The 15063-nt window shown below is 36.3% G+C and overlaps 2 protein-coding genes across 17 annotated transcripts in view; one reads left to right on the top strand and one right to left on the bottom strand.

Annotated features, from left to right (window-relative positions):
- Nucleotides 1-10726, top strand: part of cadpsb (Ca2+-dependent activator protein for secretion b) — a 76509-nt gene extending 65783 nt beyond the window's left edge. For all 16 annotated transcript variants that reach the window (XM_077572276.1, XM_077572277.1, XM_077572278.1 and 13 more), the window contains 7 exons: nucleotides 21-189; nucleotides 316-390; nucleotides 459-542; nucleotides 2175-2207; nucleotides 2347-2454; nucleotides 9293-9397; nucleotides 9464-10726. In XM_077572276.1, the coding sequence (XP_077428402.1) occupies nucleotides 21-189; nucleotides 316-390; nucleotides 459-542; nucleotides 2175-2207; nucleotides 2347-2454; nucleotides 9293-9397; nucleotides 9464-9640 (751 nt within the window). In that variant the 3' untranslated portion in view covers nucleotides 9641-10726. The remainder of the gene's footprint in view (nucleotides 1-20; nucleotides 190-315; nucleotides 391-458; nucleotides 543-2174; nucleotides 2208-2346; nucleotides 2455-9292; nucleotides 9398-9463) is intronic.
- A 1191-nt stretch (nucleotides 10727-11917) lies between these two features.
- ca16b (carbonic anhydrase XVI b) overlaps nucleotides 11918-15063 on the bottom strand; it is a 136114-nt gene continuing 132968 nt past the window's right edge. The window contains exon 29 of the mRNA XM_077573100.1: nucleotides 11918-13378. Within this exon, the coding sequence (XP_077429226.1) occupies nucleotides 13238-13378 (141 nt within the window). The 3' untranslated portion in view covers nucleotides 11918-13237. The remainder of the gene's footprint in view (nucleotides 13379-15063) is intronic.

Genomic DNA, 15063 nt, shown 5'->3' with positions numbered 1-15063 from the left:
CCCGCTTACCTTCCAAACAGCACCAGGATGGCGTTTGAGTCCAAACTGGCAAAGAGCAGCAAGTCGACGGATTTCCGCATTTCTCCGACATTATGCACCATGTTCAACGTGATGGTGGACGCTAAAGACCAGTCGGCCAAACTGTGCGCGATGGAGATGGGTCAGGAGGTGACCAAAGATAAAAACAAAGTAAATCCTTTTTTTTTTTTTTATCTCGGCGGCATGTACAGATTTTTACCATTTTAACTTAATTTCCACTTTAAATAGAATATTCTACATTACAAATGGATAACTTGACGATTTCTCACTTTGCAGAAACAGATTAGCTCCCAGATAGATGAACTGATTGAGGAAAGTGTGCGGGACATGATTCAGCTCCTGGTTGCAAAGGTGCGAGGTCACATGTCGCATTGCATGTCGCATTGCGCTGATTAAGTCATTTGTCTTCTTTTGCTTAGTTTGTTGCCATTCTGGAGGGAGTGTTGGCAAAGATTTCCAGATACGACGAAGGCACGCTGTTCTCCTCGTTCCTCTCGTTCACGGTGAGATGAAGCTTCCTTTTTGTTTCACTGAAAATAATCATTTGTACATATAACAAGTGATTGCTCAGATTTGAAATTGGACTTCGTATTATAGATCTGTCTCAGTTTTGTACCACTTAACCCGATAAAGCCTGAAACATGGAATATATGAGAGAAAATTCTGATTCTTTGTAAATAGAGTATTTATTGGTCTTTTTGAACAAACAATAACGTTTTTTTTAATCAACTTCCACATATGACATTTGAATGGTGTCATATTTGATACATCCAGTCTCAATTATTTTAGTTTGTACGTTTATAACTGTCAAAAATATCATAATAAACATATAAAACATATTAGTATTTCCAAAAATCAAAAATAATATTTCCCACTATTAATAAGTATAGGTGTCTCTCCTTTCTCAATTGGGGCGATCTTGCAAGGTCGCTGGAAAAGCCATCATCGGGGTGAGACTGCCCTCTAATGGATCATCCGTGCATTGCATGGGCAGATCACATACGTCAAAACAAAATATTATACTCATGAAATAGAGGGCTCAAAATGTCTTGTTTGGTGTTATAGGGTTAAAGATGATTTAAATGTTGTTTTTTTTTACCTCATGTTATACAGTGGAGCAATTCCTAGACACTGTTTGACTTCTAATTTATTTGTGTTGGCCCCCAAATTTCCCATAAAAAAATGAATGTAAAGTGAATGAATCTGTTTCCGTGTCAAATTGCTATTATAAAATTGTATTAACTGTGCGTTTTTCCGGTAATATTCTTAAAGTCACATGAGTGTAAGAAAAATAAAATTAAATAAATAAATAAATAAATAAATAATAGGCCCAAATGATTAATTTCAAATTTCCCAAATGTGCAAAAATCAGCTGATTTTATTTTTCTGACATTTTTTGTACGTTAAAACATTAACAAGGGTGTCAAACTTGTTTTTGTCACAGGCCACATAGTAGTTATGGTTTCCGGTGGAGGGCCATTATGACTGTGAAATCATATAAAAAGATAATCAGCTCCTCATATTATTACATATACAGTGCACAACTTTACTGTTTTCAAATCAGAAGTCAAAACAACGGCAGTATTGTTTAAGTTACTGAATAAGGGGTTTGGTAACAAGAATGATTTTTTATTTTTTTTTTTTGGTACAGATTTTTGCAAGTATTTATGTTGACATGCTTGATTTGCCTTCTAGGACCACATAAAAAAAATATGTGGGGCTGGATATGGCCCCTGGTCTTTAAGTTTGACAAATGTGCTTTACAACATAAGACAAAAATAATGACTTTCAAACAAACGTTTTTTTTTTAATTTATTAAATCAGTCGATTTTTTTGCCATTTTTTCCTTTCTGTTGTGAAATGATAAAGGATAAAGTATTTTTATTAATTCATATTATTCACTCTGATAATAACGGATACTGTACTATATACAAATGCATGCTATTCACAAGATTTGATGATAATCGGTTATCAAAATGTTATTCTGGCAAATTTTGCCCATATTTGTTGGGCCCTCGTAAAAACTATGAAACACTTAAAGGCACTTTATAGGATGATCATGTCCATTTTCTTTCATGCATCCCAGTAACCTACTAAAAAATGCCTTTTTTTGATTTCTTTGGTTGAATTTCCAGGTGAAAGCCGCCTCCAAGTATGTGGACGTACCCGTAAGTCAACCCCCCCACATTAACTCCCCCTCCCCCCCACACGCCTTTCCGCACCGCCCCGCACCGAGACTTTTCAGCCGACGCGCTTCTGCGCTTTACGACAGTAAGTCAGCCACCCGTGTGTGTGTTTGTGTTGCAGAAACCCGGCATGGACGTGGCCGACGGCTACGTGACCTTTGTCCGCCACTCTCAGGACATCCTGCGTGATAAGGTCAATGAGGAGGTGTATATAGAAAGGTTATTTGATGTAAGTAAGATGCCGTCTCCTCCGCTCAAGCAGGGAGGGGGGCCGAACACAATGTGGCAAAACAACAGGGCAGATGGGGGATAAGTCCCGTTTGTTTCCTTTGAGAGCAGGAAAAGTGTTTCTTCCTGTCCTTTCTGTCCTCTTCTCTCTTTCTCTGTCAAGCTCAGCTGCTGCCCTCTGCATTCCGGTCTGCACAGTGCTTTTGGGCCTTTGTCTATTTATAAAAAAACAAAAAAAACAACAACAACAACAAGCTTTTATTTACAAAGAGTCCATAAAAGCATCCTCCCTGAAAAAAAAAAGAAAAAGGATTATATGAAGCAGTGCTCTCTGGAAAAGAACATAGTGCATGCTTAGCGAACAACACATAAAGCACTCCTCCATGAGGAGCCTTTAGCGGAAACGGCAAATTGTAAAGGCGGTGCGGGCTCACGGGCAGGTTTTCATGTGTTGGAGGGCGACGAGAGCACTGTCTTAGTCAAAGATAATCCTGACGGGATACATTGACAGCAATGTGTCCTCCATGTGTGGTTTCGACGACACATAAATGCCGTGTTGTGTGTGCTTTCACGTCATTCCGAACCTATCTGTGGAGACGCACGTCTCCGCCGCGCGTGGCGGCCTTTGTGAGGAAGTGAGTCGGGTTGACACGCTAGGAGCCGCGTGCCAGATGAATCTATTTTTGTTTGTGTTTGATTTGATGTATGTTTGTTTTTCCTTTTTTTTTCTTTTTTTGGAGTGGCTCTGCTTTTGTGGGCTCCTCCCTTTGTCTGTGTCCTCACTTCCTCCTGGTGTCCTCTGTGTGGCCCCCCAAAAGAGTCATGTCCAACTTTCTATGGTGACTTCTTCTCAAGTCGACGCCGCGTTTTTGAAGTGACTTTAGGATGTCATTTTTTTTTTTGTTTTGTTACTTTTCTGTTTGCTTCTCATCTGAATGCGTTTCCATCCATCAACTTTTGCATGCATGTCAAAGTCATCCTTCGATGTTGCGCTGGCTCTACTCGATCTCTCTTATTTCAACCCTTTTGGTCTCTTCTTATTAACACCATTCCTGCTGCCTCCTTTAGTGGAAAACAAATTGCAGTGGCTTTATTTACGGGATATAAATCTATTTTCTTCATGCTCTTTTTACAGCAGTTCCAACTTCTTCTTTTTTTTTGTCCACATTTTGTATCCACTGCACCATTTTAAAACATATCAAAAGACTTTCAAAGGCTGCCAAGTACCTGACATCATCATTAAGCCCATTTTAGCCAATCAGAAACCTGAAGAAAGTCATTGTTGGAAAAGTCCCATTAATAGCACCGGACAGTGAATGTTGGAAAATGGGCTAAAACCATACAAGGTTATTATAGTTCATGAAAGCTAACAAAATAGCTAAAAGTTACAAAATAACATTTTTGTTAACAAAATAAAATAAAAATTGGCTATAAAACTAAATATAATACAGTATAGTGATAATGTCCTTTGTATTTGTCTTTCAAGTTCATTTTAAACATATTTATTTCAGGATGGCTCTACATCCATACAAGAAGAAAGATCAAACAGTTGTTTCAGAATTATTAAAGAAAAATAAAACTAGTACTAAAACCAATCAAAACTAAACTAAAACGAAACATAATTTTTTTTTTAATAAAAGCTAACAAAGTTGTTCTAAAAACAAAAATAAAAAACAAAAAAGAAAGCCCCATTTTTTTTTTTTTAATTAACTATGGTGAGAAATCCTAAACTATTCTAACTCTGATACGGTATTATAAATAAATATTTGATATTACATGTTAAATAAAAAATTTAAAAGTTAAAGCGTTTAATCATTGATTAGTCACACAAAAAATACTGCATCGATCATGTATTAATGTCGATTAATCACACTATTAATTTTGAGCACAGATGATTCTTTAGCTGGCAGCGGATGGTTACGTTAAAGGTAGCACAGGTTGTGTTTGAGCAATAACCATAACTACATGCATTTAATGAATGAATTAATAATTAATTTATATAATTTTAATTAATTAATAATAACAATAAATTATTATTATTATTATTCATTAAAAAAATTATAAATAATGAATGTAATTAATTTATTTAATTAAAAGCATTTAATACATCTTTGCGTATGACATTCAGAATATTTGTTCATGTTAAAATATTGAGGTCATTTTCATTAATTACGCAACTAATTAACTGATTAGAAAAAGAGGAGGATGAGAGACTGTTGTAGACGTCCTCATAACATTAAATAATGAAAGAATTTACACGTAACAGGTGCTCTTCAAATTTGGCGGGCAAAAAATGTTGATAAAAAGCCTTTTTTAATTAAGCGATTAATCATGATGAATCACTAAGATGTGATTAATCTAATTTAAAACAATTATTGTTTGATGAGATTTAAAGTCGTCGTGATGAGATTTAAAGTCGCCAAGAGAATCCTGGAGCGGAACGTCCATAGCAGTCAAAGCGGTCACGTTGCGTTCCGTCTCGGTGTCATACCTGAGCTCAACGTGACCGGGTTCAATTCTTTAGGATTCTCTCATCAACTGCCATCACGATGGTCGTCATGGCGACTTCAGATCTTGTCACTAATGCCTTTAAATCTCACCTTGTCTTTTTTTCTCTTCGTTTTTTCCCCCCCTTACTCTGACCTTAATGCTTTGCGTTGGAAGATTTTCCACACTTGAGGTGTGCATGCGGAACTGCTGTAAAAAAAAAAAAAAAAAAAAAAAAAACGGCGCGCAGCGTCACGTCAATACAGCCACTGGCAAGCCAAGAAGTGAAAAAAGTGGCACTTATCTCTAGTGTTGCGTTGTTTTCTCACATTACGTTGGTTGGCATGTTTTTTTTGGAGTCAAATAATCTTCCTGTGTACATCTTCTAGCATGACCCTCTTCCTCAGACTTGTGGCTCATTTTGCACACACACCGTAGCGCAATCTCTTCCTCAGCACGCACACACCTGCCAGGTCTGCATGCGCTGCACGCTCGACTCGACTGTCAAGTGGACAGGCATCTGCATAAACCCGGAACCCGCTCCCAAAAAAACCCTCCATCTATTCACCTTAGCAAATTCAGGTGAAAGCCGAGCAGCGGACACTTTTTTTTTTTTTTTGATTTGGACCCAGCGAAAGCTTTGAAAGTTCTCGGAGGTCCGATTTCGACTTGCTGCGAGTGCTGTTCTCTTGTAGCCTTTAATGCAAACAAAGTGTTGGAGAAAGCAGAGAGAAGGTACACGACAATAGCACTGCCGCACCCCCCCCCTCCCCCCGCTTGCGCAACATTTACTCACGCTCATTCCTACTTTTTTTTTTTTTGCCAATAAAAGCTCACATAACTCCGAGGCCGCATTTGGACTACGATTGACGCAGCTTTTATGGGGCACAATCAGCACATTCGTCTTATTGCCGCCCCCACCGCCCAGCCGCTTAATTTGCATTTTTTTTGTGCACGTCCATCTTCAGCGTCTGGGAAACGAATTGACCACTTTGCGCGATTAATTCTCAAATATCTCCCAAAGTCAGGAATGCCAAGTAAGCATCCTTTTTTTTTTTTTTTTTAATTCATCTAAAGGCCCAATTGGATTATTATGACTTCGGCGACTGCGTGTTACTCACATTGAGTAATGCGGATGAACGTGACCAAACTGGACAGAAAAAAAGAATTGGATTGACAACTCAAGATAGCAAACCAAATGAATGACCCTTGAACTGTGTTAAGAAGCTCAGTGCAACCAAAATATGGCTGTGTCATTGGGAAACAACGTTTTGAGGCACCACACTTATTGAAACCACAAATAACAAGGAAGAAGCCGTTTAACCCTCACGGATGGGCAACGTAAATGATGGAGGGGGGCACAAGTTTTCATCGTGACTGGGGGGGGGGGGCACATAGGACCACACACACACACACACATTTGTTCAAGGTTGAAATTTTGAACAAAAAAAAATTCAAACATGGATGTTTAGTGAACCTTGCATCCTTGAACAAACCTGATGAGAAATGAACATTCCTTTGCCAACGTTCTTAAACGTTCTCTCCCCCTCAGTGGGATACAGGCTTGACTGGATTTGTGCCATTTTTAAATATGGACGAAATATGTGCTGGCCCATGAATAGCGAAACATTTGCATGGGTCGTCCACTGAAATCTATTGAGAAATTTTCAAAAACAAAAACACAGATAAACCTTCAATATGCACCCCCCCCCACCAAAAAAAAAGAGAAAAGAAAGAAAGAAAGAAAAAAACACAGGGGTTGGCTTCCCCCAACCCCCCCCCCCCCCCACAAAAATAAAAACAGCACAAAAAAAAGGAGAAAAAAAAGAGATGTTTATAGCTCCCCAAAAAAAAACACAAAATATATTTAAAAAATAAAATAAATAAATAAGGACATTAATAAAAATAAATCCTCATGTGACTAACAGGACTGAAAGTAACAAGTGCAGTTTTAGCATAGAAAATATGAAATATAGCTCCATTGCATTTATGCTAATAGCATGCTGCCAATAAGCAAATTACAGTGATTCAACCAAAAATTGTATTTAAAAAAAAAAAGAATATCAACAACACTAAATATTTAAGTGACCGTCCATAATTAACTCATTCACTGCCATTGACGGCTATAAACGTAACAATTTCATTTGAACTATTTATATTAGTTTAACATTTTTTTCCACTTTTGTTAACAAGAGTATGAAAACCCAGAATTGTTTTATTGTACATTTGGAACAGATATAAAATTTGTGATTAATTGTGAGTTAACTAGTGAAGTCATGCGATTAATTACAATTAAAAACTTGAATCTCCTCTTGCCACTCATTTTTGATCATCTTTTTAAAAAAATTAATTTATGTCACTGAATGAGTTAAGCAACAAATTATCCTTTCATTTTTTATTTTTTTTTATCTATCTCAGGGGGCGGCCATTTTGCCTTTTGGCACTGTGATGCCAATTTTAGTCGACAGCAAGTGGCAAAATGGCCGCCTTCTGTGATGGTTGAAAAGGGTTCATGTTTTATTTATTATTAATAAGTAATACATTTTGTGTTTAGACTAGTGGGCATGAATAGAACATATTAATGGGAAGAAAATGTTGGATTTAATTTCACTTTTAAGTCTTAGAAATTGTATTTATTAAAAATGAACGCTGCTTAATATGCATTAAACTATGCTTAATTAAAAGGAAAAAAACAGTTCATTTTATGATACATTTGTGAAATGCGAAAAGGGTAAGAACGCTTCTCCAAAGTTGCCTGACAGCATCTGTGGAACAACTCGTGAAGATGCGCCACACACACAAAATGCGCTCATACATAAAAACATGATGTGAATTTCAGTGCTTATGGGCCATAAAAACACTCCATGAAGTCGTTGGCGCGTAATAAAACGCAAGGAAAGTGCTTCTTGTTGCAGCTGTTGGCAAATATTGTAATCACCACCAAAACAATCATCCACTACATTATAATAAGATTGTAATCTTCTGTTTGGGGGATGGAACACTAACAGATGATGAGGTCAATGCATCATTTTTTTTTATGGTGATTTTGATATCACAGTTTAGCGTTTTTGTTAACAAGATCAAAGCCCAAAGGAAAGCTTAGCCACTGAAATACATTAAGTGGAGCAACATTTTTTATGTGAAAATACAACATTTCATTACCTTTTTTTTTATTTTCTTGTTCGTCTTTACAAAAATAATAATAATACATCTTTATTCCTGCAACCTTTCTCTCTCTTTTTTTCAGTAATACTACAAATGTATTCTGGAGCACTGACGCTGTTTTACGTGGATTAAGATTTGATGACGTTAGGTCAATTCTCTTAAAAAAAAATATATTTTTTATTGATTTCCTTTTTTTACATTTCATTTTCTTTCCTCATGATTTTCCTTTATTTTTTGTGAATTACTTCTTGTAAGGTTTCAAAACATTCTCATAATATTTCAACTTTTTCTTTCAATTATGACTTTATTCCTGTAAAATACAACTTTGCAACTACATTCTTGTATTTATGACATTAATTGTATAATTCTTTTACTTTTTTCTAGCTTTATTTTTGAAAAATATATATTTTTTTTACTTCTGAGATAAGACATTGTTCTTTTGATATATCAATATTATTCTTACATAATATTTTTTTTTATTATTATTAACTCATTCACTGCCATTGACGACTATAGACGTAAAAAAATCGTGAACTATTTGTATTAGTTTAACATTTTTTTCATTTCATTGAATTTTTTTATGAAAACCTAGATTTTTTTTATTGTACATTTATAACAGATATAAAATTATCATGTGATTAATTACGATTAAACGCCCCTTATTTTCATTTATTTTTTTAAATTAGGCCCGTTGACAATTACAAATTGTAATTGTAATTAATCACATGACTTCACTAGTTAACTAACGATTAATCACAAATTTTATATCTGTTCTAAATTTACAATATTTTTTTTTCTAGGTTTTCATACTCTTGTTAGCATAAGTGGAATTTTTTTTAAACTCAATTTTAATCATAAAATTGAGATTGTTAAAATTCCGGGGTTACATTTTTGGCAATTGATTTTAACTCCCAAATGTTATTACACAGTTAATCACCTAGTGTTAGATTAACTCCGCCTTTGCACCTGCACACCTCCAGTTTGAGAGAGATGAGTCAGCGGCATTTTCCTCCTCTTCTTTTTCTCCTTGTCATCTAATAAAAAAATAAAATAAAAAAAAAAGGAGTTTGGGCCCATGAATTAATTTCCCCTTTTTTTATGGTCAACCGTAACACGCTTGAAACGATCTGGTCAAAAGATCTGATCTGTGTGTTCTTGCTGGAGAGTGTCACGTTTGTGTCTTCCAGCAATGGTACACCGCCACCATGAACCTTTTGGGCACTTGGCTGACCGAGCGCATGGAACAGCAGCTGCACGTCTACCAGCTCAAAATCCTCATCAGGATCACCAAGGTGATGAAACCGCCGCCGCCGCCCGATAATCCCGTGCGTGACCTTTGCCCTCCGTTACCCTTGCAGAAAAAGTACCGCGACTTCCGCCTGCAGGGCGTCCTGGACTCGACGCTGAACAGCAAGATGTACGACACGGTGCGCAACCGGCTGACCCTGGAGGAGGCCACGGCCTCGGTGAGGGAAGGAGGCATGCAGGGCATCTCCATGAAGGACAGCGACGAAGAGGACGAGGAGGACGACTAGAGGCCACGCCCCCCACCCGCCGCCGCCGCCCTCTTAAATCACACTTTTGACTTTAGCCTGGTTAACCGATGCATGTACCAACTCAGATAGCCACTCTAGGACCTCTTTGTCAGCTCGAAAATGCCTATGAAGGAACTATAAACTAATAATAATAATAATAATAAAGGGAAAAAAATTGTGCTTATACTGAGGAAACACGATAATAAAAAAAAAAACAGATTGGCAGTTTAGCTGTGTCATAATAAAGATAGCACCGAGTCATTCATTTGGAAATTCATTTTCTGTGTTACTAAGCAATATGGAGAAGCATTTGTTTGAGTGAGATTAAATAGTCTGTGCCCCCCCCCCCCTTCCCCCGTCCAATGCAAACGTACGTACGTATATGGCGCTTCTTTGTCGTACTCTCCATTCATTCATTGTTGTGCGTGTGTGTGCGTGCGCGGAGCCTTTCGTTTATCCGTTTTCAAGTGAACGCCAACCGCTTCGGGAGCAACAGGAACAACCCCCCCTCCGCGTTTTGTTGACGGCTCGTCTTAGACACGCTTTGACCTTCGACCTTCAGCCTCAACACGAGGGGATTCCAGAGACGCAATATTCGCCATTCTTGCTCCATTTTGATAACTCGGGAGATTCTATTTTTATTTCCACATTCAAAGAGAAAAAAAAAAGATGTCTTGAAAACAGGTTCTATTTTAATTGAGTTGCACTTTTACAGCGAAAAGAGCAAAATGAATTTTTTTTTATGGATGACAAAAAAAAAAAAGTTGGTCTGTCTTTGTTGTGTAATTGTGTGGAATGAGATGTCTGGCATCTGTTTGGGTCTCACTGTTGTTCTGTATATATGATATAAATATATATATAAATATAAAATGCTGTACATTGCATTCTGAGCCATCGCTGCATGCTTGTGGGTTCCAACCCTTCCCCAACACTTTTTTTTCTTCACTCTCTCCAGTTTTCAGTGTCATTTAGCTGGTGGATTCATTCTTGCTTTTTTTTTTCTTGCTTTTTTTTGCCTTCTGAACGCCAACAGTTGTAATATGCAAGAGCTGTGGCCTCCGAATAAAAATTATTGTACATGTGTCACCTACGTCTGCTTATTTGATATAATTGGATAAATGGTAGCTGACGGATGATTGATTGATGAATGATTGGTAAATGCGTATGTATTTGATGGTGGACAAAGAACTACGGTGTATATAAAGTCTACACAGCACTTTTCAAATAAAAAAAGATAAATCTAAATAAATATCATATATTACCAATAACCAGCACAAATTAATTATTATTATTATTTTAAAGAATCAAAAAGGGAAGTCCAAATACGAGCTCTCCAGATTCGAAATCACTTGAATCTGACTCGTCAGTCGCCATCTTGACTCGTCATACGCGCCAATCACATTCGTGTGCACTTCATGGACAGTCAGAAAACATAAATTCTTGAGAACGTTACACCCAACAATGCCTTTCATTTCAGCAATCTCACATGAACTCAACTCAGTTTGCATAATTGATTTTGTTTTTATGGCAGTGTACTGTGTAAAAAATACATTAATTTTACTGTGAGGAAAAGTGGTTCAAATATTGGACGATGTAATTGAATGTATTTTTTATTTTACATACTGTAAAGAAAGCATATTTTGTATATAATTTGTTTTATTTAAAAACAATATATTTTTCAAAAATAATTTCTTAAAATTGTATTTTTTTTTTAATGTCATTCGACTTCGAAATTCGACAACCTCTCGGAACCCATTGTGTTTGTGAGTTGAGGACTACCTGTAAAAGAGAAGTTGCACAAGTGTGCACACCCTCTTATGAGATGTGGCTGTACAACATTAACCAATAACATTCAAAGTCGTGTTAAATGGGAGTCAGGGTAGACCTGGCAACATTAAAAATCGACCTGATTAACCCAGATAGTTCAGATGTTCCGGTAGGCTTTTCCTTACATTTTTTTTTCTCCCAGCAGAAACTTGAAACATTTGTGCTGACTAGTGACTAGTATTTGGAACTGTTCATAATGCGCAATAAAAATATACTTTAGAAGCAGTGAACTAGTTTAAATATGATAAATTATTCAACTAACAGGTACATATAAAAAAAAAAGGAGTAGAGTTCTTGTTAACGTTTATCAGTGTGTGCTAAACAATTTGCAATTAATTTACTTTTTTTTTATAAAAGAGAAAACAATGAAAAGCACATCCCTGGTGAATAAACAGTAAAAAAAAAAAAAAATTGCTAAAAGTGCTCTTTTGATGAATAAAAAGCCAGAAATCAGCTAAAGCGTGGACCATTTAATGTTTCATATATTTAAGAAGGCTGAGTCACAGCAGACAAGGTGAACCAACAATAGTGATCAACAGAACAAAAAAGTGCCAAAGTGAAAAGTCATTATCCATCAACACAAAATTAAGAACGACCAAACCATCTGTTAAGACATTCAATGTGAAAAAAAAATGTAATGGATAAAAAGAGTGCTGAATGTCTTCATCAGTCTAAAATGGTTGAAAGAGACGGAAGAGAGAAGGTCCTTTAAGAAAGAAGAATATCGCCACTGTTGAGGTTACCTGTTGACCAAAGTGGCAAAAAAGTTTTATTTCCACTGGAGACAAAACACAATTCACAGGGAAGTAGTTTTAAAAAACAAAAAAAAAACAATCTCTTAAACGGCCAATTTGAGCGCCGACCTCAAACCAGTAAAAATTACAACAGCTTCACAATCCTCATGCATTTCTTAACAACCTTTTTATTTTGTATATTCATCTGCATATAGTCGAGGAAATGTATCTGCACTTTTGACAATTGAAACTTTTTTTTGTGTTTTTTTTTTTTTGTGTTAGTTTTTGGCTGATCAGCGTCCCTTTGTTGAAATGTTTCACAATAATAACATTTGGCAAAGCTGTGCGAACATGAGCCAAACCCACAGCACTAAAACAGCCAGTCCACAAATAGGCAAAGAGTGATTGGCTATTAAGGATATCATATATAGAGATATATATTACAAAACAGTATAACAATATAAATCCCTGTAAAAAGCAATAAATGTTCACATCGGATGCCGTGATGAGCAAAAGAAGCCATTTTGTTTTGTTGACATGAGCTATTATTGACGTGGATGGGAAGGGGTGCCCGCACGAGGGGGGGCCATGTGACCAGCGGCCTCACAGTTTGCGGGATGCAAAATGGATGTCGGAATGGATGCGGGTGGCCTCGGCCCGCGTTTCACCCCGTCTTCATGCGTCGCGTCCGGGTCCGAGTTGAACGCACGACGTCCTCGGGTGGAGTTAGGCAGTAACACTGATACTTGAGTGCAAAGTGGATAACAGCCGCTTCTTTGTTAGTTTTTTTCCTTCCTTCCTCACGTTAACGAGACGCAAACGCTTAGCAGGATTTGAAGACAAGAAATGATAAAAAAAAAAAAAAAGGGGGGGGGGGGGGGGCAAAAACATAAATATCCCAAAAATGTTTGTCAGTATAAAAAAGTAATAGTGTTTTTTTGTTTTTTGAATTATTTAATCAATAGTCTGGCAAAAAAGGCCTCTCAGGGGGAGAAGAAGAAGTTCTGGTAGAAACGAAGTGCCTGGACGCCGCTCCTCAAACGAGCGACTCCATGCTCTCGGCAGGGTCGCGCTGGTCCGCCATCAACGCCGCCCCGTTAATGTCCGTGTGCAAGGGGCCGCACTCTCCGCTGGCCGCCAGGCTCAGCATGGCTTTGTAAAGGTACTGGTACTGATCCTGAAACACACGACGCATATTAATGAAGTACATCTGCTTTCTGATTGGTCAAAGTGGGTAATTAAAGAGTTTAGGATCAATTGAGATGTGGATGACAGTCGATTTTTCCATATACTCTATGGGAAAAAATCGACACATATATAGTCTACAATCTTGAAATGCATAGTATGGTGATTATAGTATAATATCATTTGTTTTCTTTTTTAGAGTGGAGTGTAGTACCTATTAGTGTAGTATAGTACAGGCTCAATGGTTCATACTGAATTACAGTACATTATTGCCAAGGATTGTATAATAAAGGTTAGACAGTGCAGACGAGATTAACTCATTCACTGCCATTGACGGCTGTAGACGTCAAAAATCCATTTGAACTATTTCTATTAGTTTAACATTTGATCCACTTTTGTTAACAACAGTATGATGATGAAAATGATTGTACATTTAGAACAGATATAAAATTTGTGATTAATCGTGAGTTAACTAGTGAAGTCATCCAATTAATTATCAAAAAATGTAATCGCCTGACGCCCTTAAGTTTTAATCATCTTTTTTTTTTTTTTTAAAGTAATTTTAATTATTATTTTTTTTTAATTTGTAATTATCTTTTTTCTTTTTTTAAAGAAAAGATTATTCAAAATTAGGGGCGTCAGGCGATTAATTCTTTAAATCATAATTAGCATTGGCGTGCTGGCATTTAAGGCAAACAAACACTAGTAACCACCATTTACTTTATGCATACATCATTATATCTACATAAGTTGAATTTGGTGGAAATAACTACTCAATATTTATTAACTCCTGTGCATGATCATTATTAAACACCAACAAAATTAGACTATGCTAAACGGTTGCTAAACCTGATGTCCCTAATTTTTAATAATCTTTTTTTTTTTAAGTACTTTAAAAAAATATATAATTATTAATTTGTGATTATTTTTTACCTTTTTTTTTTTTTAAGAAAACATTATTAAAAATTAGGGGTGTTAGGCGATTCATTTTTAAAATCATAATTAATCGCATAACTTCACTAGTTAACTTACAATTAACCACAAATTTTATATCTGTTCTAAATGTACAATATTTTTTTTCTAGGTTTTCATACTCTTGTTAACAAAAGTGGGAAAAAATGTGAAACTAATAGAAATAGTTCAAATAAATTTTTGACCTCTATAGCCGTCAATGGCAGTGAATTAGTTAATATAGCACAGTACCAAACAGTTCATTTTAATACCGGTTAGCATAGTACAGAACAAAACAGTACTATATAGTGCAGTACAGTAGTCTACACATAAGTGCAGTCTACAGTATAGTAATGATGTGTAATATTTGTACAGATGGGTGAAGAACAGGACATTTCAAGACTGCACAAATAAATATTTGATTGCCCTCTGGTGGGCAAAATGTTTACTTGACATTAATGAGCAGCAAAGTGCTTCTATTAAAAACAAATAATCCACAGCAATGTTAATGTTTTTTTTCTCCACAGCTTGACTGGTCCTGTGACTCATCCTTTGTGTGACTTGTATATATTAAAATTAGAGATAGGACTGGCACACAAAATCCTCGTTCCCTAATTGTGTTGACTTTCTTTTGGCAGCTATAATATATTTTTGGTGTATTACCGCAGTTTGCCAGAGGGTGGCGACAATGTACAAAATGTATTTGCCAACCACCAAAACAAAGTA

Source organism: Vanacampus margaritifer, chromosome 8, assembly GCF_051991255.1.
Source record: "Vanacampus margaritifer isolate UIUO_Vmar chromosome 8, RoL_Vmar_1.0, whole genome shotgun sequence".
NCBI classification, from domain to species: Eukaryota; Metazoa; Chordata; class Actinopteri; order Syngnathiformes; family Syngnathidae; genus Vanacampus; species Vanacampus margaritifer.
This window is presented reverse-complemented; position numbering and strand designations above follow the sequence as displayed.